General features: G+C 36.9%; 1 protein-coding gene across 3 annotated transcripts in view; it reads left to right on the plus strand.

Moving 5' to 3' along the window:
- The window catches only part of ITFG1 (integrin alpha FG-GAP repeat containing 1), an 85,995-nt gene that overhangs the window by 41,512 nt on the left and 17,750 nt on the right, over positions 1-26,733 (plus strand). For 2 of the 3 annotated variants that reach the window (XM_082319123.1, XM_082319124.1), the window contains exons 10-14: positions 6,726-6,898; positions 15,861-16,011; positions 16,496-16,604; positions 20,432-20,475; positions 22,436-22,514. In XM_082319123.1, coding sequence (XP_082175249.1) covers positions 6,726-6,898; positions 15,861-16,011; positions 16,496-16,604; positions 20,432-20,475; positions 22,436-22,514 — 556 coding nt within the window. The remainder of the gene's footprint in view (positions 1-6,725; positions 6,899-15,860; positions 16,012-16,495; positions 16,605-20,431; positions 20,476-22,435; positions 22,515-26,733) is intronic. The other variant, XR_014228940.1, reaches the window with a different exon arrangement.

Consider the following 26,733-nt stretch of genomic DNA (forward strand, 5'->3'; position numbering starts at 1 on the left):
ATTTTCCCTGCATATTTTTAGAATGACTTTTTAATTAAAAATGACAGTATCAAATGGCATGCAATAATGACTTGTTCTCGCCTAACCTTTTTAAAGAATTATATCTAGAATACTCTTTTCTTGTACTCTTAGACTCATCTAGAGGTGATGGAGCTTTCTCTTCTAAAGCATTTTTTTATCTTTTTCCATTCTGAAACAGTGGAAAATACCAGTATCTTCATTCATATGTCTGCAGTTTTTCCCATGTCTTGCATGTTTCCTTCAGGTAGAAATTTATTCAAACATGTTGCTTCCCATATTTATTTGGAAGTGAAATGTTTTAGTTTCATTGAATTTGGTCATTGTGAGATCAGATGACCCAACTTCTGAGCTTTGACTAAAGTTTATCTTCATTATAAACTCAAACTTTGTGGCAACAGACTAGGATCAATTCCTTTTGTTTATTTAATCACTTTACAATTTGAGGGAAATAATAATGAGCCCTTGTGGTGCAGAATGTGTTTCAACAAGGGGATGGTATCCCTTGTGGAACAGGTAGGTAATTATAGGGAGTCTATGGGAAACTGAGAGATGGCAAGTCTACTATTGAAAAGGTAGAAGATGCTATATCTCCATTATCTCTGTTCAGTTTTTGCTGTAGGGTTTTGTGAGGTTTTTTCCTACATTCTTAAATGTAGCTAAGAATTCTGGTTTCCAGATTATTTTTTTTTAAACTTACTGATCACAAATTAGATGACTGTCTTACAAAAAATATTTTGACTACGGTAACTGGACCTGGTTCTGTCTTTCCTGCTTGTTTGTTGTGACATTTGATGAAACCAAATGAAAAACAGTTAACGCAGTTCCATGATGGCGTATGATGCGCTGGGATGACATGCATAGCAATCCGTAATATGCATCCATAGAATTTGTGGTTCTAAAAATTACGCTGTGGAGAGGCATTCAATGGCGTTTCAGGCTTTGGAGTTGTTCTGGTAAGATCTTGTTTGATGTCTGTCAGTCTACAGCGTATTTCTCATGATGTCTTTGGCACAGCTGGATGGCTACTGGAAAGCGAAGCAGATCTAGGAGAGTTACTTCAAGGATGATCTTTCACCATAGGTTTTTATTTAATGATTTAATCTTTGTAAATATTACAAAAATATCTCGGATAAATTTTCTTCTTTTGGATGATAGAGCAAAAGTGAAGGCCAACAAAATACATATGAGTGACTTAAGGAGATACAGACCTACTAAAAATTTAAAAGAATGTGAATGTTTCCGTAGCAACAGACAAATTGCTGTCAGAGCTGCAGCAGAATCCCATACACTGTTTCAGATTGTGGCAGGTGTTAGGACACCTCAGACTTCTTTAAATTCACCTGCAGTAGCTACAGACTAATCTGCTAGCTGATTTAGATCTCTCATCTAGATTCTGAAAATTAGGCTGAGTTCTCCCTGGAACTTGCTTTAAAGTCCTTGGTACTCTTTACTGTAGAAACTCTAGATATTATGATATTCTTAGAGATTACTAATCTTTCTTTTAATTTTGCCACGTATTCAGTATGATTTTTCATTTGTTTCCTGAGGCAAACAGTATTATTTCAGTCCCTTCATTTGAGAGTTTCTTTGTAGGCTTGATGATTCTTATAACCTTTCTCTGTACAATAGAAAGGTTATAGCTTTATTCCTCTTATAAATCTAGCAGCTCTGAAGTAGAATGCAGCAGTGCATCCTACAGCAAACCACAGGCCTCTTTGGTGTCATTCTCTAGGCTGGAGAGGTATATCTGACAGCACTGATTATCAGCTGCAGTTCGTCACTGTTAGAAGTTTTCCCTCGTTCCTCTGTAACAGTTTAAAGGGGGGGGATTGCACCTGCTGTAATTTTCATAAATCTCAGATTCTACAAGATCCGCTCATCATTTCTATGTTGCTCGTCTTTCCCAAAGCAGCTATGGGGCTGTGAGCCACAGTCCAGCATTGAAAATATGACTTTTACTGCTTTGGTTAGTTTTTCAATGTTGTTAAATCAATGTTGGGGATTGCCGTATTCCGGGCTTTGGACACCGTGAGTTAATGGTGTCACGTATTTAGTAATTTGCTTAATTTTATTTTTATGCAATAGCAGCCTCTTGACTGTATGCAGAATTCAGGTGACCTTCGTATGCACTGAAAGCCTCATGCATCCTGAAATCACTGGATTTATTTTTTTATGTGCAGCTGAACTACAGTGCATGTGTACAGTAGAGGGGGAGCCGCCAGGGAAAAGGACTTCTGCTGCTGTGGCCAGTTCTTTCAGGCCACTCTTGATACTCATCTCTCTATAGGATGGGGTAGTGTTTGTCATAGAGAGGAGGAGAAACCCTAGCGTTTCCAGACAAGGTATTGGCCAAGAGCGGGCTGCCAATTTCCAGCTGCTTTCTGACTCACTGCTGGCTCCCTGCCTGCGTTAGGTGGCCTGGAAGTGGGCAGCTGGCTGGATGGGGGTTTTGTGCTTCATAGGTTTCTGGCCATAGTTTAAAAATTGAGATTTGTTAATCCCACAGTTTTGGCTCAAAGACCTGTTAACAGGCTTCAGAGCAACAGAACTGCCTTTCCTAAGTTATAGAAGAATGTGGACTCTGAAAGAAATGAGCCCTTCTTGAGTTAAGTGGGGTGAGTGCAACTAGTTTTAAATTTTTCTCAAGTACCTGAGCTCTTTTTCAAAATGAAAAAGATGCTGTTTTCACAGGGCAATAAAGCATTCTCTTCTACTTGTTGAAAAACAAGTATTTGAAGAGTTTGAAAACAAATTTCCAAGCACTTAAGAAAAATATCTTTATTTTAGTCTACGAAGTCATTAATTGAAGGAGGAAAAATATCTATATAAATGTTTTAAGTAATGATATTAGTGGTGCTATGCGATGGAATTTAACACAAGGAGAAGTAGTAAATCTTTGATTTCTCTGACTGAATTTTATGTGTTCATTTAATTTTCTTTTAGATACACTCATTGCACTTTTCAATCTGTATTTTCATCTGAGCTAGGTAACAGAAATCATATGATCAGAAAACAGCAAAAAATAGCTTTGTGTGTCCTCATTATACCCACCTATTTCTATCTTAAAGCAAAAGGAAAAAAAATAGTTTTGGTCTTTTTTACTGTTAAGATGGTAACAGCAATCATAAAGCTTAAAGTAATTGTCTGGATTATCAAATACAAAAGAAGTAGGAGATTTATATTATTGACAAATATTTTCATTTTTTGTCTTCTGTACTGAAGTATATGTCCTGAGGCACAGGAACAATTAATTTTGCATTATGTTACACAATATTGCTGTTTAGAATAGAAACATACAGAATGAGTTTCACCCAAAGTGTGGATTATTCTGAATTTATGGTGCTAGAGTGTGCTCTGGTTACACATCGAACAAGACTGATGATTTTGAAATGTTCTGCAACTGCTGTTATAAAAAGTGCCACAACTGGTTCAGTGACATGGATGAACCTTACTCTGTAGCATGCTTGGTAGCAATAGGTGATGCTTCTGTTTTGCTCACCTATTGTGTTATATCTCTGCATTTCATTGTAGACCTTATGATTCTAAAATTGCTTTCTATGAATCACTCTTTGAGTAGAGTAAAAACAGAATACAGATTCGGATTTGCGCCTAAAAAGTCATTTTTAATTTTGTTTCTTTAAAATAGCGTTACCATACATGGGAATATTTAGAAAGTATATGGTGGATATAATTGGATTTCATTGCAATGACTGTGTTAATGATACCGTGTAAAGTAAAAACTATATTATATTTCATGGTTCTGATTTCAATCAGTGTTTTTCAAAATTACAGTCTTTTGCAATAATACTGTTTCCTCTGTCTTTTGCATGACAAATAAGTGCTAAGAAATCTAACCCTTTGAAAAATTTCCCTCAGGTTAAGAGTCTTCTCCTATTTTCTGTTTCTTTCCTTAGATTTTTCCAAACCTTCAGCAGCTAACAGTAACTAAATAGGCATGCATAACGCTGGGGGGGAGGCGAGGATCAAAGTATATTTAATTTCAATTTCGAGTTTTCATCAAGAGTGTTGTAGATGATCGTTGCAGTACAAATGTTGTCACTTACTGTGCTGGTTTTGGCTGGGGTAGAGTTAATTTTCTTCAGAGTAGCTAACATGGGGCTGTGGTTTGGATTTGTGCTGAAAACCGTGTTGATAACACAGGGATGTTTTCATTACTGCTGAGCAGGGCTTACACAGAGTCAAGGCCTTTTCTGCCCCTCACCCCACCCCACCAGCGAGGAGGCTGGGGGTGCACAAGAAGCTGGGAGGGGACACAGCCGGGACAGCTGACCCCAACTGACCAAAGGGACATCCCACACCATACGATGTCATGCCCAGCACATAAAGCTGGGGGAAGAAGAAGGAAAGGGGAGACGTTTGGAGCGATGGCATTTGTCTTCCCAAGTAACCGTTAGGCATGATGGAGCCCTGCTTTCCTGGAGATGGCTGAACACCTGCCTGCCAATGGGAAGCAGTGAATGAATTCCTTGCTTTGCTTTGCTTGCGTGTGTGGCTTTTCCTTTCCCTATTAAGCTTCTTTATCTCAACCCATGAGTTTTCTCACTTTTACTCTTCTGAGTCTCTCCTGCATCCCATCGGTGGGGAGTGAGCGAGCAGCTGCGTGGGGCTTAGTTGCCGGCTGGGGTTAAACCACGACACTTCCACAGGCAGATATGCGCTAAATATATGGCAGCGCCTGGCAGAACTGTTCCAGGCATCTAAGCCATTGGTGATATCCAAAGAAAGCTGACCTTAGTGGACTTTTTTAATAATTTGGGGGGCTTCTCTAATATGCATGTGATTGTATGTAATCTCGAGGGACCAGTCCACGTGTCGCATGCAATCGCCATGTGGTGGGAATGTTGCTGCTGATTGGGTTGTGTTAGTGAGGGAGTCTCGCCACAGCAGGAAATGATGCTGTCAGGGATCTCATTCTGGTTCCTGAAATAGCTAAATTAAGGCTTGGATGAGAGACATTTAAGATGCTGTTAAGTGCTTTTGATGTTGGTGATTGTGATCCTTTAAGATGGCACCCTTCTGTCCTTTTGAAGACATTGTCAGTTAGTTGACATATAAAATTACTTCTGGCTTTAAAAATGGCACTGAATTTTCTGTAGCATTGAAATGTTAACCCTGGTACTTCAGCGTCATACCAACTTGTGAAATTACTTCGATTTTAATTAAGATAAATTCCTGTTTAGCACCTCTGCAGCACTTTGTGGAAAGTAAGTGCAGATACATTCTATTTCTTGTCCTGGAGAAATTATACTTTGCATTTCTTTTGTACTTTCAATTTGATACTCTAATCTTAACTTCTTATCAAACAGTTCAGTATCTGGTGCTGCTGGGGAGAAAGGAGGGGAATTGAAGCTCTTGAACTTCTAAATATCCATGAATAATAGAATCATTCAAGCTGAAATGAACCTTAGGAGATCCAGCCTCCTGCTTTAAGCAGAGTCAACGCTGAATTCAGACCGTATTTTTTAGAGCTTTGTACAGTCAAACCTTGAAAACGTCCAACGACAACGATTCTGCAACTTCTCTGGGCCTCTTTCCTATTTTAATTATCATCATCATCGTAGTGAATCTTTATCTCTAAACAAGGTTGGAAACTCCCTCGTGTCAGTCTGTGACCATTGTCTCTTGTTCTTCTGCCATGTGTCTCAGCAGAGAGCCTGGGTCCGTCTTCTCAGTTCTCTCCTTGCAGGTATCGGAAGGCCGCTATCAGGCCTCCCCCATATCTTCTGTTCTCGAGGCTGAACAAGCCCTGTGGCCTCAGCCTTTCCTTTGAGTAAATACTCAATGCCTGACCATCTTGGTGACCCTTCTCTAAACACATTCAGTATTCTCAAATCGTTCTTGAACCCTGGGGCACAAAACTGGACACAGGATCCAGATGCAGACTAACAAGCGCTGAATAAAGAGAAATAATGACTCGCCTCGGTCAGCAGGAGCACAGGCAGCAGTTACAGTGCAGTATGCTGTTTGCTGTCATAGCCGCCACACTCGGCTTTCGCTTACTGTTTACCAGGACCCACGCATCTTTTTTAGGAGAGCTGCTACCTAGCTGCTCAGTCTCCAGCCTGTACCGTTGCAGGGGTTTACTCCCCTGTGCAGGACTTTCTTTGCTAATTTGTTATGAGGTCCCTGTTTGCCCATTCTTCTCTTTCTAGGTCCCCTCTAAATGGCTGTCCTGTCTTGAAGCATATTGATTTTATCCCCCAGTTTGGGGTCGTCCACAAATTTAATGAGGGTGCATGCCTCTGCCAGCTTTAATGCTGCCTGTTGTTTGCATTTCCAAGAAAAATAAAGGGACTGAGAATCTCAAGGCCCTGCTGGTTTGGGCATACCTGCACTTAAGGATTAGTACAGATTCCAGGCAAGCCTGAATTTCAGGGAAGTTGTTCCTGAATATCTCCATACACTGGACACATTCCAAAACACAGGTCCTTTATTGTTAAAACCTTATCTATTTTTTTCTGTTCTGGAATAATTTAGTGCATAGAAAAGACTTCAAATTAATTTTTTCATTTGGTGACAGAGGTAGGAAATAATCCTTATTATTTTCTTCTTCGGAAATTTGTAAGTGGTTAAGAATCCTGATGCAGTAAAGAAATGTCAGCTGTTTTAAATAGAAGTAGGTTGTTTAAATAAATAAAATTGATTTCCTTACCTAGCTGTTCTTTTTTTGTTTTATTTTACAGTGGATTCCAGTCTTGCAAGACTTCAGAAATAAAGACACACTTTGGGGCTTTGTACCATATCAAAATGACAAATCTTCGACAGAAATTTCATTTCCAATTACACTTCATATTGGAGATTACAATATGGATGGCTACCCAGATGCTCTTGCTATATTAAAGAACACATCTGGAAGGTAGAGTATATGTAAACCTAGAAATAAAGACTATCAAATGCACGTTCAATCATCAGTCATACAAATTACTAATTTTAGTGCATCTCATTCATTTTATCAAGTGAACAGGACTTTTGACCTCTGCTAAATGTTTCTCTTTTAAAAAGGTATGCATTTACATGGTACAGTCAGAATGCATAATTGTATAGGCTCAGACTGTGATTCTTGGTGGACAATTGCAGTGGGGAGTGGAGTATCAAGTACCATTTTAGGTGCTCCTCCTGGATCACAGGAGCTGATTAACTCTCCCTTTCCCAAATCATCTTCTGTAAAATCCTGACTTCAGCTTTCAGTGTTGACTAGTAACACCAGTGGCTGCTGAGAGCTGGGGAACCTGTTCCGTGCTGTCACATGGAGTAGATGCTTATTAGTGACTCTGCTGAAAAATGCAATAGTGTTTTACCCCTTTTGAGAACACGGAATTTTAGATACACCTAATAACTTACCAGTGATTTTGTATTGCCCAAATTTAACTGAAATAAATAAACTTCCCCCTCCTACCCCCCCCTCCAAAAAAAGAAGCTTCTAACCTTTCCTATTAAATTTGTCAACGTAATCTTTCTCCTCCTTATTTTTTTTTTCTTCCTTCATTACTTGCTTTCCCAATACTTTGTATTGCTACCATCTGGTGTTAGGTGGGAGAGGGCATGTAGTGATGCTTACAGGGAGACTGTTGTACATTGGGGAGTTAGTGATCCACATAACAGTTGACCTGAGTAGGTGCACGCCTGTCCTGTTCTGCACATATCGCTTGGCTGCAGGATAAACTTAGCCAGCTAATCGTAACGGAGAAGCCTGTGGGCAGCTCTCACTTGGCACCTGGTGACGATACTACTGGCATGTCCTTGTTTTTACCTTGAAGTGAAGCAGCATGTTTTCATGTGAACATCCTTTTGCTTGACAGTTGGAATGATTAATAGACTTGTTTACTTCTAAGAAAAACTTAAAAGAGCTCTAGAGACCATAATGCCAGTGAACCTCACTACAGACAGCAAATGGGCAGCATGCCACGCCCTGACTAGAGGTCTGTCTGATGCTGCACAACTTGGGTTTTCAGCATCTGAAGAGATGTAATATTATCTATGCCATCCCCTTTTTCTTCCTCATTTCATTGCTTGTAAAAGGTATTTTAATCAATACCTTATGGAGTCTCAACATCTTCCTTACTGGGATCTATGACAACTACTTGCACTAATGCATTACAAGGCAAAAGAAGTCTCTGTTACGGATGTATTTATTATCTTCCTCTGTATGGTATTTTGGATGAGCTGGGGTGCAGGTTCATACTTTGAATTAATACTCAGTAAGGAAAAGAACTGAGGAGCACACTTTGGTGCTTAAAACAGTATGTAGACAGAATAGTCAAAGAAGTCAATTCAGATCCTCTCGTGGTTGCCTAAACATGAGTCATGCGCTGACATTTTTGTGTTAGAGTTCTTCAGATACTGACGCATACCTAAAAATGACCCAGTTTGAAGAGTTACGTGCTTGTATTCGGCCTACGTGATGTGATTCAGAGACAAGGCAATGAGCAGCTGAGCTCTGTCTCTGTACCTCTAAGGGTGAAAATAACTAGCACAGCAGCTGTTTATGTTCAGATATGGCAGAGGAGAAGGAGGTGATGCTGTTACTGCCCAGAACTTGCACAGGCAAAGTTAAAGCACTCAGGCCCTGAATGTCAGGTTTTTTACTCCATAGCCTTGCTCAGTTGGGAGTTTGCATTTTCTGTTTGGCAGTCGTTGAATGAAGACTGTAAACAGTCTGGAGGGCAGACTAGAACCAAAGTCTTTCCTTTTCCATTGAAATACCATGACATCTAAACTATAAAGTTGTTCTTGTCTTTGTTTTTACCTAAGCCCCACAAATCTTGTGGTGTGAGCTGTACTATAGGCTATCTTCTAGTGTGCATCCTGATGGCTAGTACACTTCAGAAGGGCTTCGTGAAGATTTATGGAGTTCAGAAGTTTATTTTGAGTTATTTTATGTTTTAAGATTCTTTAGGAGCCTCTCTCCTTTGGCTGGTGTATAATTATGGCAATCTAATATTATGTAAAAGACTTAAATAGCTTATAAATTGTTACTCCTATAAAAGCCCAGAAAGTTACCTATGTCTCCTTGCAATGAATTACTGTGATACACTTTTATCTTTATTCTCCTTGCTTCTGAAATTGTTTATTCAATTGGGTGCATCTTAAAGTTATTTTGAAACTTGACTTCAAAGTTGAGTGCCACAGTAAGGCATAAGGCCTGAAGGTACTGGCAGATGATTTGACAGGTTATTAAAAGAGAAGTTCAGAGAGCTGAAGAAGTCTGGCAAAAAAAGAGTAAGTAAACTAAGAATTAAGAAATACATTGCATGTTGACACTGTATATTTCCAGTATTTGTAGAAAAGTAATGGAAACAGACTCTTCATACTTTGCGATGGGAATGAAAGTCACATTTTTTTTGCACCCACTATGAAATGTCACTTTCAGAGTAATATTAATTCATTGTTTCTGAGAGACTTAAGCAAGTAACTTCCTTTTAAAATGTGTAACTGGGTCATAGAGTGGAGAGAATTAAAACAGTGTGGGAATTAAATTAAAAGCTCTTCTTAAATTAGAGCAAATTAAAATGAAAACCTTATTTAATTGATTTTAAACACTTCTGGATCAAGCTGTTTATTTCTTTCTCTGAAGCTTTTCATGCTACATCTACAGATCTAATTTCAGTGATTGATTACTGTGATTAAATGATAAAAGCATTTTGGTAAACTCGTGACCTCAATCTGTGCTATAGTCTGGGAAGCCTAGCTTCTAGTTGCTGTCTGTAACTTAAAGAAATTAAAGGAGGCAGAAACCATTTTATTCATCTGAAAATATACTGATACGTGATAACGGAAGAATATGATCAAAATCAATTATATGCTTTCATCATAATTCTGGAAAGCACTTTCAGATCACATCCTTAAAAACACCTACAAAGCACTGAAATAAAGACATTATAGTTAGGAATAACTTTGGTTTACCATCTTTCCAGGTGAGTAAGGCAGGAAAAATGATTAATAGCTTCCAGTATTCTCAGAACTGCCATAAGTCCACACCGTTTCATCTCCTGCCATAGCCTTTTGGTTTTAAATAAAAGTGTGTGATACTCTGACAGTGTGGAGACATTCATTATTAACAGCAACAACAACAACAACAAAAAAGGAATCTCACTTGTGGTTGCAAGTGTGGTAGGGGTTTGAACCCAGAGACTCAATAAATTCCAACAGGTGGAGATGCTAAATTCACAGTTGATTCTTACATATTTATCTGTCCATTATGAATTCTTTTAACTTCTGACTTGAGTCAAAACCTGCACATTAGAATTCGAGTCGACAGATTTTTTTTTTTTTTTTTCTTTAGGCATGAATTTTTCTTCCCTCTGGTTATGACTGTATTAGAAATTGTGTATGTATATAGAATAATAATAAGTAAAGGGATTTTATCAGTCGATATTCATTGGTTCATCTCTACGTGCTATCTAAATGTATTCATTTTTTTCACATGCTGGTTTTAACTTGACTCTGGTAACATTGAAAGTGTAAGTACTGTGTGTGAGTCGATAAAACACCTATCTTTCTCCCACCCGATTAGATGAAACAAATTTTGCTTAACAACTTGTTTCCAAATTAGATGCTAATAATTGGCATCTTGCATTGCAAATGTAATCTAAGGAAGCATTTTTTTTCAATGATACTTTTATTGAAAGGGAATGTTTTTCACTGGTAAAAGTAATGGTAAGGTTGGAAATACAGTAACTCTCTCCAATGTTGGTGATAAATAAGAGTAAAGACTGAAACTTGGAGATAGCAAACAACTGGATATGGACAGTTGAATGAAAAACTTTTAGTAAATACAATTCTAGAAAGCTTGCCAGGTATTCATGTTCAGTTTTAGATTAATGTGTATGTATTGATCCTTTATATGGGTCTACTTGAAAGGACTCTTATTTGACCAAATTATCTCTTCCTAAATCATTGTTAGTTGTCAGAAGTAAGGTTGGATAAAGGACTTCTTTAAATGTAGGATTGATGAGCACCCTGTAATTGAGCAAATATAAAAAATAGATGCAAATCCAATTATTCTGCATGTCTGGAGTAAGATATTAGTCATTTAGATGGCCTCTGTATAACTGTAAATGAACAAGTCTAAAACTGACAGAATGAGAGATCTATGAAATTAAGCAGTAAATATTTAATTCCAATTGCAAAGTAGTATGTTAAAACTGTGATAAGTCTTCAGTCTGTCTTTGGTGTTAACCCTTGCTTATAGTAATCCAGCCTTATTAAATTTAGCTTTCCTGCATAGATGACCCTTGCTCAGAAGGTTCCAAACTGTAGACAGCTCTCTACTGAGCATCATTCATAAGCTCTTTGGGATAAAGTTTTGCAGGTAGTACACAATTTAGGTGCCACTGTGTATACGTTGGTGTGAATACCTAGATATTAAAAGTGCTGCAAGTAGCATGTTAAGGGAGATATGCTAGTCTTAGTTCAGAGTTCTTTTGCTCTGCCTCTTCTCAGTATTTAAGCTGAATTGTTCGATATTGACTGTTACACATTTGTGTAGTACTTCAGCATTGCTTTTAAGGTTTTACCATTGTAGCAGTGTCTGTGTTTTCCCATAGGCTTTCAGGGACATTGTTTTGTCATTTTAAGGATGCTGATGATTTTAATTGTTACAGGGAGATTTTTTTCTGATGGCATGAATCTTCAAAATTTGGTTCAAAATAATAGGAAGGTCATAAACTTGCTTTTGGTAGTTGTAGTATTTAGCAGAAATAAAACATGGAGGTAGTACTGTGATTCTAGTGATGCTTGTGTATTAAAGCCGTACATAACATAAAGACTCAACTGGCAGCTCATAGGCCAAATTCAGACCTCAGGAGTTCTTCCAAGAAAGAACTGAAGAGCTGAGGAGGCAGTGAACTAAGACATATACACACACACACACACACACACACACATATACACATTTTTTTTATATATATATACACACACACATATACACATATATATACACACACATATAGTTTCTAGTTTCCATTAGGGTTCATTATTATGTAATCAAAATCTAAAATCCTTTATTAATGTTCTATTTCAGTTTTTTATCTTGTATTGAGTCAAGTGGGAATCACTTGACTGTGCATATGAAAAAAAATGAGTTTGTGCATAAAGACAATTAGTTACAATATGTGCAGCCTTCAGTGGAACTTGGAATGTAGCTCACCTTGAAAACTAGATGGAAGTTTAAAGCACTAAGGCTGTTTGTATACACAGATGTGAGGGAGGCTGCAAGTGCATTGGGTTTGGGTTTTTGGTTGGGGTTTTTTTTGTGTCTGTAGTTTTTGGGGCAAACATGAAGACTGTCCCCCACCACCAAATGAGCGCTTCTTGTTTTTTCCTCTGTTCAGAAGTTGCTGTGTGAATGCATTTGTTTGCTTTTTAGAGGTAGTTATTTTGAAGTTGTTTCTAGGTGTTGTAGAGAATTCCTACATATTCATGATAAAATCCTTATCTAGTATATTATCAAGAGATAACGGGCTGAAAATACCTGAAGAAAAGGAATGTCATGTTCACTCACTTTCAGTCAAAAAAGGAGGAAATATTTACACTTAAGTAAATGTATCAGAAATTAATATTTTCTGCAGAAACTACTAATATTTCAAGAGTGTATCTTAGTTGGCTGATGCTGTTAGAGTACTAATGGCAGGATATATAATTCAAAATTTTGGCCAGAAATGTGAAGAAAGTTAAGAATAAAATTGAATCATTTTGGAGATAAAGGTGAGTTTATAACTTAGTTCCTTACTATTAAGTACTATCCATTTTTTAAAAAGAAAAAAAAACCAAGATGGTGTAGAAGACACCTGAGTGATATTCTCAAGTTAAAGCATTTGTTTAGAACCTACATATTTAATAAGTTATTAGCTCTTCTCATCATGCTTTTCAAAGATGCTTTTAGAGGAAATAAGAGGAATTTGATGCTGGCATAGAAGTCAAAATAATTTGAAGACATCAATAAAATAAATCCCAAGGAATTGCCTTGGAAATTGACAGGAAAGAAGACTCAGCTTTAATTATAAAGCTAATAATAGGTAGCTTGTAAACAGGAACAAAAAAATCTGTATGCTGCCCATGAAGTGATGTGTTTCTCTAAATGCTACTTAAAAAAATCCCAACATTTAAAAGAAGTTTAATATTGCAGTTCATGTTTAAACCTTGTTTTACCCCATCTTTCTCACCAATAGTAACAGTTTTCATTAACTTTAGAATTTCATTATTTTTGTTTGTTACCCTGCAAGTTGTTAATTTTTTTTTTTATGGTAAGCAATAACACTGACTCTTTAAAAAAAAAAAATAAAAAAATCAGATTTCAACTTCGTATGACTCGCAGTAGCGAATCTAAACGTATGTGTGTGTGCTTGTAGGTATAGTTAACGTTTGCTGTAGCTTAACCTTTATATGTAACATCTTTGAGTTGTTTTACTAGGCAAGCTTGTAGTTGTGTTTCAAAGGGGACCGTATGGATACGAATCAGTAGTAGTATGAAATGAAATTTCCTGCTACCTATATTCTGATTAGGGATTCTCCAGACCTCTGCTGCTCTGCCACAAGGGACGCTACAGCTATGAAACTCTCCCCCCCAAGACAGCTCCCCTGTAGTGCACTTCTCTGTCTTCAGCATCGGGTTAGGATTTTTTTTCCTTCCTGTCGTTTGTCTTGTGTTTCTCTTATTGATACAGAAGGGCAAAGGGAAGTGGCATTTTCCTGCTCAGTGCCACTTTGGTTAATATCTTTTTTTTTTTTTTTTCCCACAGTGCAGTTGGTGTTATGTTATTGTTTGTCCAGTTTTTTATGTTTTGAAAGTCACTAAATACACACTATCAAGGAAAGGAAATAAAAAACGTTCCTGTAGTAAATAAATTTCTTGTGTCTATTTGTTCACAAGGCTTATAGTTTAGACTTGAACAATACTCTGTACGTAGAGTGTAATGCAAGGTTGACGATCTTTTGTCTTTTAAATAATTATCATTTAATAATTTCTGGCAATTTATAAAATGTGAATTGAAAGAAAGCATCTTTGTAAAACTTCCTTCAAATTTAAAAAAAAAAAAGCATATGTCAAGATGATGAAAAAGAGGAATTGAAATTATTTGCTTAGCTCAGGTTGTCACCTTACCTTATAGCTGGTTGATCTGATACTTACGTAGTACATTAAATGAATGTGAGCACTTAACAATTTCAAGTTATGATTATGAGTTCTCAGATACAGGTAATACAATGTCTTGAATATTGCAGATCCCCTTATTTCATTTTGGCTGGACATTAATTCAATATACTCATGCTTCTAACAGTGAAATAATAAGAAGTGGGTTGTTCATATTAAGCTTCAATCAAATGCAGGCATATGGCAGAAGAATAAAGGCCTAACTTGTGTATTTTTCACAGAAGCTCAAGAAATGTGATCATAAGGTTTTGAGGGAACTGTGTAAGTATCCCATTTTACTTTTGACACATCTTGCAGAGAAGAAAATCCTACGTTTTTCCCATTGCAGGTTCTGAAATATTAACTTGGCAACAGGCAAGGAAGCTGATCTACTTTGGTGTTGAAAATGTTTTTCCTCAGGGTGAATGTTTTGCCCTTCTCTAACTCTTTCTGAAATGGATGGAGCAGAAATATGAATATTGTGGGATATGATTCTTATGAGTAGCAAATTGTCTGAAGTATACCACAGAAACAAAGAAAAATAAAAACTTTCCTAAGGAGAAATGCTTGTGTGTGTGTGTGACTGCATCCTCGAGGCACTGGATGCCGTTAAGATACAGAAAAACACCTTGTTGTCACCCTCTGAAACAGCAGTATGTTCAAGGTCATAACGAAGAAGTGTTCTTGGTTATTGCCCTGGGCTCTGACATGCTTAGCTAGCTTTACAGAACATTGTCTGCTCCATCTCCTGGCTCTGCCCCCAGAAAGAGAGGAGGAAACGTCATCTGTTCCCATTGGCAAGGCAGTGATGGATTCTAGCGGGCTCCCAGGATACAGACTTGCCAAGGAGTCAGACTCCCAGTTGGTAAAGTCTGAAGGTTTTTACCGTTCCAGTGAGAGTGGCAATGTTACAGTATCAGAGACAGTGTATAATGCTATTAGTCGTCAGTGTGCATGTATGAACCCTGCGTCTCCTGCTGACCGATGGCCATGTATTAGATAAATTCCTTAGAAGGGAGATTGTGCTATACCAGACCTGTTACTCTGGTTTGTTTGTTTCTTGTTTTAATATTACAGCCTATCTGTCTGTCTGTATTTGTTATATGTAAGCACATATCCAATTTGGTTTGTCTTGTCCTATTTTTACTGTGCTAGTAGGTTGGGGTTTGTGTTTTCTACTTTGCTTTGAAGCAATGGGAGAATACCAATAGCGATTTGGTTTAATCTTGAATTTGTTTAAAACATCATGCAATGTGTAAGAAAATTTATTAATAGAGCTGGGGTGGGAAGAGATTGTCATAAAATAATGAAAAAGCACTGACACTTTTTAAGTAGTGTTCAGGCTGAAGGACCGTGGAGGGATTAAGGAAAATGGCAGATAAGTGCACTTGTACTTGTTTCAGAATAAAGTAAGAATATGTTCAGTCTTTTGAGTGGATGATTAATGAAGTGATTCCTGCTGATTTGGACACGTTTATTTAGTGTATTCATTGGTTTGTCAGGCATGGCATAATGGCTGTAATTCTGTCTGTGAAGCTAACATAAATGCTTATGGATTTTAAAGTATCCAGTGGCTGCTAGCTTTGTTTTTATTATACTTCAGCAGACTTAAATTATTTAATTACAATATTTTTGTAATATCTATTATTTAGACTGTTTATAGCAAATAAATTGTTTATATGTTTTACAGCAATCAACAAGCATTTTTACTAGAAAATGTCCCGTGCAATAATGTAAGCTGCAAGAGCGTACGTCGTATGTTTAAAGTTTTTTGGGAGCTCTCGGACCTAAATCAAATCAAGGATGCAGTGGTAGCAACCTTCTTTGACATATATGAAGACGTAAGTTCAACTCTTTACCACAGCAAACGGCACCTTGTCTTTCTGTGTTGCTGTATCCGTGTGCTGTTGGCAGTCTGCTTTGTAGAACCATTGGCTTTACAGCACGTGGCAGGCAGTGCCTTGAGCCTGGGAAATCAGCTCTGGAGATGCTCCCTGGAAGGGGAGCAGATCACAGCAGCCCATCACTGCCTAAAAGTTTGCTGACCCTCCATATGCTCCATTTCAGCCGCCGTCTTCAGTGGCAAGAAAGAAGCCAGGGACCACGTGCATTGTCCTGGTTAGCTGTGGATGGAGCGCTCCGTCCCAAATTGCCATAGATTAGTAAGACTTGGAAGATATTAAAATTAGTAGTGAAGGTGTACGCTTTGCTGGACACACACTTTTTTTTTTTTTTCCTTTGTATCTCTAAGGGAATTTGTTTGCTAAATGTAGATGGTATTTAGAGTAAGTCAGCATTCTAATGTAAACTTTTTTTTTCCTCTAGGGAATCTTGGATATCATTGTGCTAAGCAAAGGCTACTCCAACAAGGACTTTGCTATCCATACATTAAAAAATAACTTTGAAGCAGATGCCTATTTTGTTAAAGTTATTGGTAAGTTATCACTGTATGATCAAGTCAAAACAGGACCTTGAGAGGAATGTGAATATTTGAGCCTCTGTATATGATAATGTTATGGTAATGCCCTGTGTATGATAATTCTAGAAAATCAAAAACACAGCGTGGAAAATATTATGGATTGCAGAAATCTCTTGTTGCAGATTCTGAACTTGGATAAGTTGGGTTTGTTATGTTTCAAAGGGTTTTTTCTTGTTTTGATTTTAGCGTACTTATTCAAAGTAATTCTGCCCACTATTTTCAACACTTTAGCTGTTTTTAATATCAATGTTGACCACAATGGCCTTTAAATAAGTGTTCATCATCTCCCGAGCGTGTTTGGTTTTGTTGTTTTGTTTTGGTTTTTGTTGGTTTTTTTTTTTTTGTTTTTTTTTACAAGAATGCATGTCTTATTTCACTCTTTAACTAGAGGCAGGCTAAATCTTTCCTTTCACCCTGGACCTTTCCTTCTGCATCCTAGCAAAATTCTAAAGACAGATACTAGGTCTTTGGAAACTTATTTCTCAGCTGGCTTCTGAAGGAAAAACAAGAATTATCAAGTGTCTAAAAATATGATCTGCAGGGAAAGAGCATGTGGAACCAAGTTATTCAGGCTAAAAGAGAAATGTAAGGAAGATCCATGTCTTCAATCCGTAACGATGCATAACAATGGGGGAAGAGTGTTCTGTGTGTCCATGCAGGATACAACATAAAGTAACAAACTACGAAGAGTAAATAGTAAGAATAATTTCCTAAATGATGGCTTGTGAAGCACTAACATAAATTCCTGGAGAAGCTGCAGAGTTACCAATATTAGAGGTCCTGACAACTAGTTTAAGAAATATGTAGTATATTTAATTGTTTTTGAGGGAAAGGGTTGGACTAGCTGAACTTATGAGGACCCTTCTGTGAATTTTTTATACAATACCTTCACTTATCTCCTCACGTAACATAATGCCAATACAAAAATGGCATTAGATCTACACACATGTATCATTCAATTTAGGTTTTGGGTTTTTTTTTTTTTTAATGTGTGATGCTATTTAAAATGTGGAGGAAGATTAGCTTATAAATCACTAATTAGAGGAAAAATATGATTATGCTTGCACATATAAATAAGTGTGCCATAGTGAGACAGAAAGGAACCAGAAGAAATTACAGCAACATTGACTTGAAGGAACATGTTTTGTTAGTCCACAATGACTGCCTTTTTATCTTGCCTATTTTCAGAAACCTAGGCAAGAAACAATAGCCAAGTGCACTTATTTTCATCTGTGCCTTGAGTGGTTGCAGTATTTTCTTTCCAACAGGGACTTCTGTCTTTTTTGCTGTACCTCTGTCATATCAAGCCTACTTTACTGGAGTTCTTTTCTCTCTCACCTGGGAATGATGCAGAATCTAGTGCAAAATGGGCTGCTTTCATTTCAGTGACAACTGGCATGGCGTCTATTTTGCTTACGCTGCATGATCTATACTGAGAGCCAGTTTCTTTCATGTGTGAGCTTTTCCAGCCTGAAAGCACTACATGGCACAAAACACACCTTACCATAAAAGCGTAGAATGGCAATGAACGTGGCAAGGGTGTGTGAATTAATTAGAGCCTTGGTTTAAAAGGCTAGAGTTAGATTATGATATTTGTAATTGAGAGTAATTTGCATGTACTTCCGGACTGCAAAGGTGTTGAGCTTTGTCTGTCTTCCTTGATTTTTTCAGAACGAGTGAAAAATGAGGCTGTACGTGAGCTTGTTCCTTTAGCTTACAAAGCTAAACAGGGACAACTAGAGGTTCACCTTCAAAAATTGTATTTGCCTTCGTGTAATTTAAATGCATCTAATCCTTCTAAAGCACACATTCTGCACATCATAAGATAAACAGAACTGCAGCTACTACTGGGGGCTGATGCATTTATTACTTTCTCCTTAGCCTGAGCTTTATTCTCATGGTAATACCCTCTAATGATTTGTCATGTTGATGGAAGCCTTCTTTTAAATAATACTGTATATGGGTAGTGTAAGTCACATGAGCATGCAGAAAATCCTCTAGAAAAATCTTACACTTTGCAAAGCCATATTAGAATTACAATTGTGTGATATTTTAATGGGGAGAGGGAGTAATTTGCAACATGCTTTTTGATTCGCTCTGTGTGAATCTATCTTAAAAATTGGAGCAAGTCTTTTTTTAGCACCCTTTTAGGGTGTGAGTATTTTTGCATAGAAATCCCAGGAAATGAGAATTAATGAGTGGTCTAAAAATATTTTTACTGTGATACAGGGGAGAGTATTTCTAACAAAACATGCTTTGTGTGAGTTAGCGTATCAATAAATGCATCGTGTTCACTTATTTGGCATGTGGACAATGAGAACAGTTTTGCTCATTGTAACTGATGTCAAATGTACTTGGTTGGATTATTTGTTCCAGTAGTGAAATTGAACAGCAAATTGCAGTGTGCCGTTTCGCATCAAAATGGGAAGAGTTGGTTCCGCTTGCATGCACACCTACGTATAACATATAAAATAAGCTTGTAGCTTAAAAAGTCTGTTTGTAGATATACAGTCTTCAAATTCTGCTTTGCCATACCTTCATCTTACCTGTCCAGATATTGTTTTGGACTGTATAAAAATAATAGACTTTTCTGTATTTGGAAATTTCAACATTTTTAAATCACAAGCAAAGAATGATAACTTGGGAATCACGACAGTTGTTAATATTTGCACACAAAATATTAGAAATGTTCCTTCACTAGAACAGTGTCATTTCTGACTCCAGTAAAAGTAGACAGATAATGCTTTAAAAAAAATCCTGGTGGTTAGGATGACCTGCCCTCAAATCTCATCCAAATCTTAAATTTCACCGTCTGCCACACTTGCTTCGGGATACTGTAACTCATGGAGAAGTTATGTTTGTACTTGGCTTCAATACTGCCTGGTCTGTATCCTCTTCGCTGCTCACAACCGTTATGGGGCTGCTGCTCAACCAAACTGTTGTCATTTGAAGTTCGAATGTTGCATCAGAATGACACCTTAGATTCTCTGTGTGTGTGTGTGTGGTTTTTATTTGTTTTAAAGGCATTTTAGTACTGATGTTCTAATACTCTGTGACAGGATGTTCTAGGTTATAGAACAGATGGGTTTCATTGTCCGCCATTTAGTTGATTACAACTGTTAAGTTGTTACTGTTGTTAAAACTGTTAAGTGTAAACACAACTAAGTGTTTAACAGCTATTTCTGTAATTTAACTGATTTTTGAAACTAAGCTTTAAACAAGAAATTGAACAACTGTTACAGGCTTTAGATATTAAGTAGCATTATATGCATCTGCTTATAATACTTTGGAATTCATAGAATAAATAGGTAATGGGATTTTTGTTTGTTACAGCTTTTGTGAATTGCTTTAAATCACGTTGTAAAACTATCCCTTGTATAGAAGTAAAAGCCTTTACTTACCTTTTTACCAGTTAAAACAATAAAGCTGAATCTCTGCCAATATTTTTAAATGGTTAGGAATTAAGAATAATGAATAAAATGTACAGTCCACTATTTTAAAAATGTTCTAATTTGGTATTTTTTTAACTGGCAACTCTCTCCTTTTGAAGCTGGTTAACCAATGATAAAACAGTGACTAGCTGATTAATTTCTGCAAAGAAGTATACTTCAAACAGATTAGGAATTTTTTTTATACATTAACATAAGTCACATAGAAGACATTTATTTTCTTTATGTGTTTTAATGGATACCTGACACTATTAGTGTACTTTAACAGATTTCAGAGGTACTGCTTGTAAGATGGCTTGTTAACAGTACAAGCTCACTTTTTTGTTTTTGCAGTTCTCAGTGGCCTCTGTTCTAATGACTGTCCTCGGAAAATAACAGTAAGTATAACTATAACTTTGCATTACTATTTAGCTTCAAATAAGCTGAAGTCTAATTATACCAAAAACTGTCCACATATTAAGACAGTTACTGACTGGAAGAATGTGTAATCCAAATCATGACTGTCCAAGTTCTGCATATTTGAGACCCATAGCTTTCACCAGCTGCCTGCGCAGAGGTTAAATCAATTGACTGATTCTGCAGTGTTTGTTACCCAGCATCATGGGGGCTGGGATATACCAGATACAAGAAACACTTGTGTAATATGGCTGGATGCCTAAACTGTGTAGTGTGCCAAGCCTTGTTCTGGGCAGTCAGAAAGGCCAGGCAAAACTGATTATGGGACAGATTCAGCCATATAGCCACTTCAGGGCTCAAATACAGTAAGTGGGTGCAATGAAGGACAGAAGGGAAGGAAATACACTTTGTTCTGATGATTCTGCGGACAGCTACATATACACGTGCTGATTTCTATTTCAATTATTTTAATCATCTCCAGAGACCCTGCAACTCGCCCACCAAACTTTCAATTAGCAAATTGTTTAGCAATGTTCACAGTGAAAGTTGGCCTAAAAGAGGAACTTAGGGGAATCAAAGCTAGCATTAGCACTTTAGCTCTGCAAAAATATGAAATTTAATTTTAATTTGAAAATACAAAAACTGCTTCAAATGGGACCACCTTCTTCTTCAAGCCTATTTTAAGACATAGAGTTTAATTTCTGATATACAATAATAAGGGGGTTTGATAGTATTATTAACTTAATTACAAAACTAAAGAGAGAGTTTAAAAAGCAAATCTTCACAACAGATGTTGGCGAACATTTCATTATCAAGATCATTGAAATACTGTTGCCTCCACTGTAAAAGAAGTTCTCTGTCAGAAAGTAACATAAAGTTATGCCAGAATACAGCTACCTCACGGGGGGGGGAAACAACAACAAACCAAACCAAACCAATAGATTTTTCACCTTATTTACTCATCTTTCATAGATCTGCATTAACATCACCTTTGTGGTCTCCTTACTCTTCATTCTAATCAACTATTATTTTTCAGGCTTTGATCCCATTTCTCATCATTATCACTTATTGTTACGGTTTAGAACTTACTATTTTTTGAGGCATGATGTGAAATGTGTCATCATCTCTTCTTTTAGTGTTCTTTCTGTAACTGATTTGAAAGATCTTTACTGGATGTGATGCCTTAATATCAGCTTGAATTCAGTATTTAAAAATAAAAAAGAAAACTTTCTTTAAAATCTATTCTTAGTTGTCCTGCCTCCTCTCCCTTTCCCACCACAGCAGATAATTGTTCCCGCCCCCTTCTTTCTTAGGTGCATTTGTTATGGTTCATCACTCAGTAATCCACAACTCCCTTTTGATTTCTTCCCCCCTCCCCAACTGTACTTTGATGTTTAAGTACATTTGCTCCCTCAAGAGAACTTGCTTAAAATGGATATTGGTACTCAACAGGTAACTATTCAACCACTTTCATGAATTGAACACTGCTAAATAATGATAACAAAATTTTGAATTTGTATAGTATTTTTCAATTCAGAAAGACCATCAAGATAATGCATTCTCTCAGACAACATCAAATGAGTTCTGCTTTTTCAGAACATGCAGATATTTCTTTGAAGTTTTAGGGGGTTTTATTTGACTTGTAACTTGCAAGGAAACATTAACCCTTTTGCCAGAGGACTGAATAGTATTGCTTTCTTCATGAGAAATGTTACTTAGCCAACTGATTAGCCTTATTTTGAAAATTAATTTCCACATGATGCTATGACCAAAACAGTTGCAAGATTTCAAAATTATCCATATCAAAAGGAAATCATTAATCTAGAAACATTTTTCTTTGGTTTACTGTTTTATTACTATAGCTTTGCCTGTTCCTAAAATTTTGCCTGTGTGGTTTTTTTTGTTTTTTTTTTTTCCTTCTCCTTCCCTTCCCCCTTGTAGCCTTTTGGTGTTAACCAGCCTGGTCCTTACATCATGTACACTACTGTAGATGCAAATGGATACCTGAAAAATGGGTCAGGTAAGGTAACCTCATAATGAGAGTACACATGGCATGGTCTGTCTGTATATACTTCTCAGCAACCTAAAGAGTTGGAAAGAAGTCTACAGAGTGAAATGGGACTTGTTTTGAATAGTGTCTTCAGTTTACAAGGCCAAAACCCCCTAACTTTCTTTTCTTTCTTTACAAATTGCATATTTATTACAAACATTGCAACTGTTCTTTTTTTTCTTTTCTTCTGTCCCATGCAAATTGGGTTTGAACAGTTGGCTGTATCTCACTTGTTCTGAAAAATCCTTGAGTATAATATCATCAGCTTGTGAAATAGTATAAGCTTCTAATGATTTACTTTTTCTACCAGTTCCTTAGTAATTACGTATTAAGAAACAACAGTGGCCTTGAAATACCTAAAGAGAACCTCGTAGCCACATGAAAAAGGATTAACATAGTATTCAGTAAACACAGGATGTATTTTTCTGGAGTTGTTCACTACATCTGGCAGGCTAACAGACATCTGTAAAATCATGAGTAGCATGAGGAAGACAGAGAGGGAATGGCTGCATCCTTTCATGTAATACGAGAACTACAAAGAATCATTAGGTAACAGGGTCAAAATAAATGGAAAGAAGCAGTGCTTCATGCAACTTGTAGCTTAACTAGAGGTGTAATCACAAGATGTTGCAGATGCCACGGTTTACATGAGTCCAAAAACAAAGTAGACAAAGAGTAATCCATTAGGCCATGGTCCAAGCAGTGTCTAACGTTAGAAGAATATCCTGGGTTTTATGCTGCCTTCCTAGGTAGGTACTAGTGGCTCCTAGAAGACACGGGTGACTGTACTAAGTGGTCTATTAGTCTAACTTATGACTGTTAATCTTATGACCATGATCTCATAATGGACACGCTTCTTGCTTAGGCAAAAAATCCCACACTCGCAAGACAAAACGTGATCAGAGTATGCACATCTCTAAGTTTTGCCATTCTGATGCCTTCCCGGGGGTGGCAGTCATCTGCATCTGTCATTCAAGTCTTATTTCAAATTAAACTCAAATTTTTAAAAAAAAGCTTCCTGTAGTTCACTGGGAAAACTGTATTCTGTATAACATTAATTTATATAATAGCAATAATTTAGTGGAAAAAATGCTGACATGTTGAAGTCCTAAATCAGTGATAGTGCTCTCACCTTGAATACTGTGCTCAGGACTGTTAATTCCACCCTAGAAAAAAATAAAGAGAAAGAAGATGTCCTGAAATACAAACCAGATAGCTGCAAAAACATATCCTGATATTCTGTAGCACTTCTGTATTCATACATGCTTAAATACGGGTTTGAAAGCTTGAAAGTATTAGCCTATGTTTTAATCAAACTAGCAATTAATGCTAACATGAAAATGCAGAGTATTTTTTCTAATCGTTGCACAAATTCATTTTCACAAACTAATCATCCTGCCAGTTGTACACTTGGCTTCATCACTCTGAAGGTTTTCTTCATGAGCTAAATTTAAAAAGAGCTTACACATTTAGTTAGAAACACTTAAAACCCCATGATGAGTTTAGAGATTTTTATTTACACTACACTCTGTTGGACTGTCCGACCCATGCCCTTAGGCAGCCAGTTCTGGTTAGGTAACAACTGGCATATCTCAGTATTGCCAGTGACCAACATGAAGGCTTGCAAGCTTTGTCAGAGCCAAGTCAGTACAGCCTACCTTGTTAACCATATCGGAAAATACTGGTAAAGGCCTACACAGGATCTTTCTCCTTATCCCTCAAAAGCCTAGATTCCTGTGGATGGGAATTTTACTTCAGTATGCTGTCTTTTTGGTTATTTGTGGTCCCTAATAACTTTTGAATCCACTGGTTGACTTAAGCCAATTTTAACTGGAGCATACATGTCTCATATAAAACTCTACCGGTTCTGGAAAAATCAGCAGTTCGGTAGAAGACAAAATTCCACATGAGAAAAAGACTTTAGTTAGAGCTCAACAGTTATTTGGTCTGGTTTTGTCCTCAGGCTGGCCATATGGTCAGCACGCATGCAGCTGCAATTGGCCATAGCCTGAAATGGTCTTGCCCAAGCAGTAACAAAGGAGGATAGCAGAAAAAAGCTTAGTGTCCTGTGGAGGGTTTATAGGGAAACAGAAGATAAGGCTAAAAGATGCTGCAGGTTCCATATAGGAAGTAGGGCTGCTTGCAAAGACATGGAGGATTCATACTCATACAAATACAGACATCCTTAGTTTCACAGCTTCTATCCCGTTTTTGAAGGCGTTTTGCCTCAGGACAGGTTTCTAGAGATTGTGACTGTGCTATCCATATTAGTTTAATCCACATTGGAGTGCCTTTTCTGTTCTGTTCTTCTTGATGACCAGGTATCTTGGGTTTTGTCCTCTCTTTGCTTCCATGTTGCATATTGGCTTTAGAGTTGAGTTTCTGATAGGACACCGGTAAGACATACACTGTTAAATACAAGCAATTTTGTTGTACCTATTCCTTTTTTAAAAGACATATGAGTACTTGTTTTTCAAAACAACAAAGGTATAAAGAGTTTGGAATGCACTTCATAACTTAATAAAGAGTAAAAACTCTTTTGCTTTCACAAATTTGTGTAATGAAGATTGGAGTTCACTAATCTCCCCTTATGCTGTTAACTAAACTACTTGATCACTGCCCCTCTGTACTCTTGGAGGCTGTCATCTTGAAATATGGGTGTATTGATAAAGCTTCTTCCTGAGAGCCGCTGTCAGAGTTACTGGAAATTACTGTATTACAAAATTTCTTTCCAGCCTACCACTAAAAGTTAGTTGAGTGCATTCACTGGGTCAACATGCATCTAAATGAAGAAATCGGTGGCACCTAAAATAAATACATTACACTTAAAGCAGTCTAATGTATTTATTCCTTCAGGCTCACTGGGACTTAATGCAGGTCTGCCTAAATTTGGTGCACTCATGTGAATATAAGCTAACTTAATGAAAACACAGCTTCATAGTTCCTTTGGCTATGTGAATTGTGAATAGATACCTACACACAATGTTGTTATCGGAGAATCAGGAGTACTGATGAATAACTCAGTTTGCCTAAGTAACAAAAAAGACTGGTTTTGCCTAAGAAAAGAAACACATTAGTAAAACCATCAAACTGACCCTTTTTTTCTTCTTTAGGAAAGTGCTATAAAATGGCTATAAATCAAAAAAGAACATAACCTTTGCTTAGATCTAATTATACTCATTTAGATTCATTGTTCATGTAGTCAGAGAGGTTTTTAACTCTTTCTACTTATTTTTAATTAACACAATCTCAGACTTAGAAATCTGATGTTTTAAGTGAACTCATACAATGCACTTAAAGAAGCATGTCTAACAGCTAGTAGAATCTATATTATTAGATTCTTTAAAATATTTTATATTTGGGATATCATAGATAGTAACTGTAGGGGACTGAAACTTGGCGTGTCTGAGTAATTTATTACATGCTGCTTTTTAAAATAAATTTTATTTTTATAAATTGACGTGATTTTAATCAGAAGATGACAAAATAATGGATTTGTGGGATGTCAAGTGCAGAATATCTATTAAAAGGTTAATTCACAGCAGTATAAACTGATTCTAAACCCCACTTTGAGGAAATACAAGTGTAGATGGGTTTGTTTTGTGTATGTTTGACCCTTTGGCACTTACTACTTAAGCAAGCTTATAAAATAACGCAGTGGCAAAATAAAGATGTTCTTCCAACTACAGACCTCTGTGTCATGGAAAAATGCACATAGCTTACAAATTCCTTACATCTATGGGGAATAAAGCAAGCTTAAAATTTGGACCTATTTCATGTATCATTTTCTTATTTTTTTTTTTTCCGGTTTTCTCTTCCAAGAACAAAAACAAATACATTATTCATAAACATTACCTTTAGGGTTTGGTGAGTTTGGTTGTGAGGTTTTTTTTTTTTTGGGGGGGGGGGGGGGGTAGTGCTTTTAGAAATTCAATGTTTTTACAATTTACTCTAAGAAACAGCTATCAAATATGATTTAATACTGCTATAGTACCATTCATCTTCACTGCTACCATATTTACAATAATGAAAACCTAACAGAGTCCAGTCATGATGAATTTCCTTTTCTGTTTTGGCATTATGAAATAACAGTAATGAATTCCAAGTGCATTTATGACCCTAGCAGTATTGCTACAGGGAATTCTATAATACTGTCTTTGATCAGTTTCTTAACTGTAATATGTTAATA

Source organism: Platalea leucorodia (assembly GCF_965183815.1).
Source record: "Platalea leucorodia genome assembly, chromosome: 8".
Taxonomy (NCBI): domain Eukaryota; kingdom Metazoa; phylum Chordata; class Aves; order Pelecaniformes; family Threskiornithidae; genus Platalea; species Platalea leucorodia.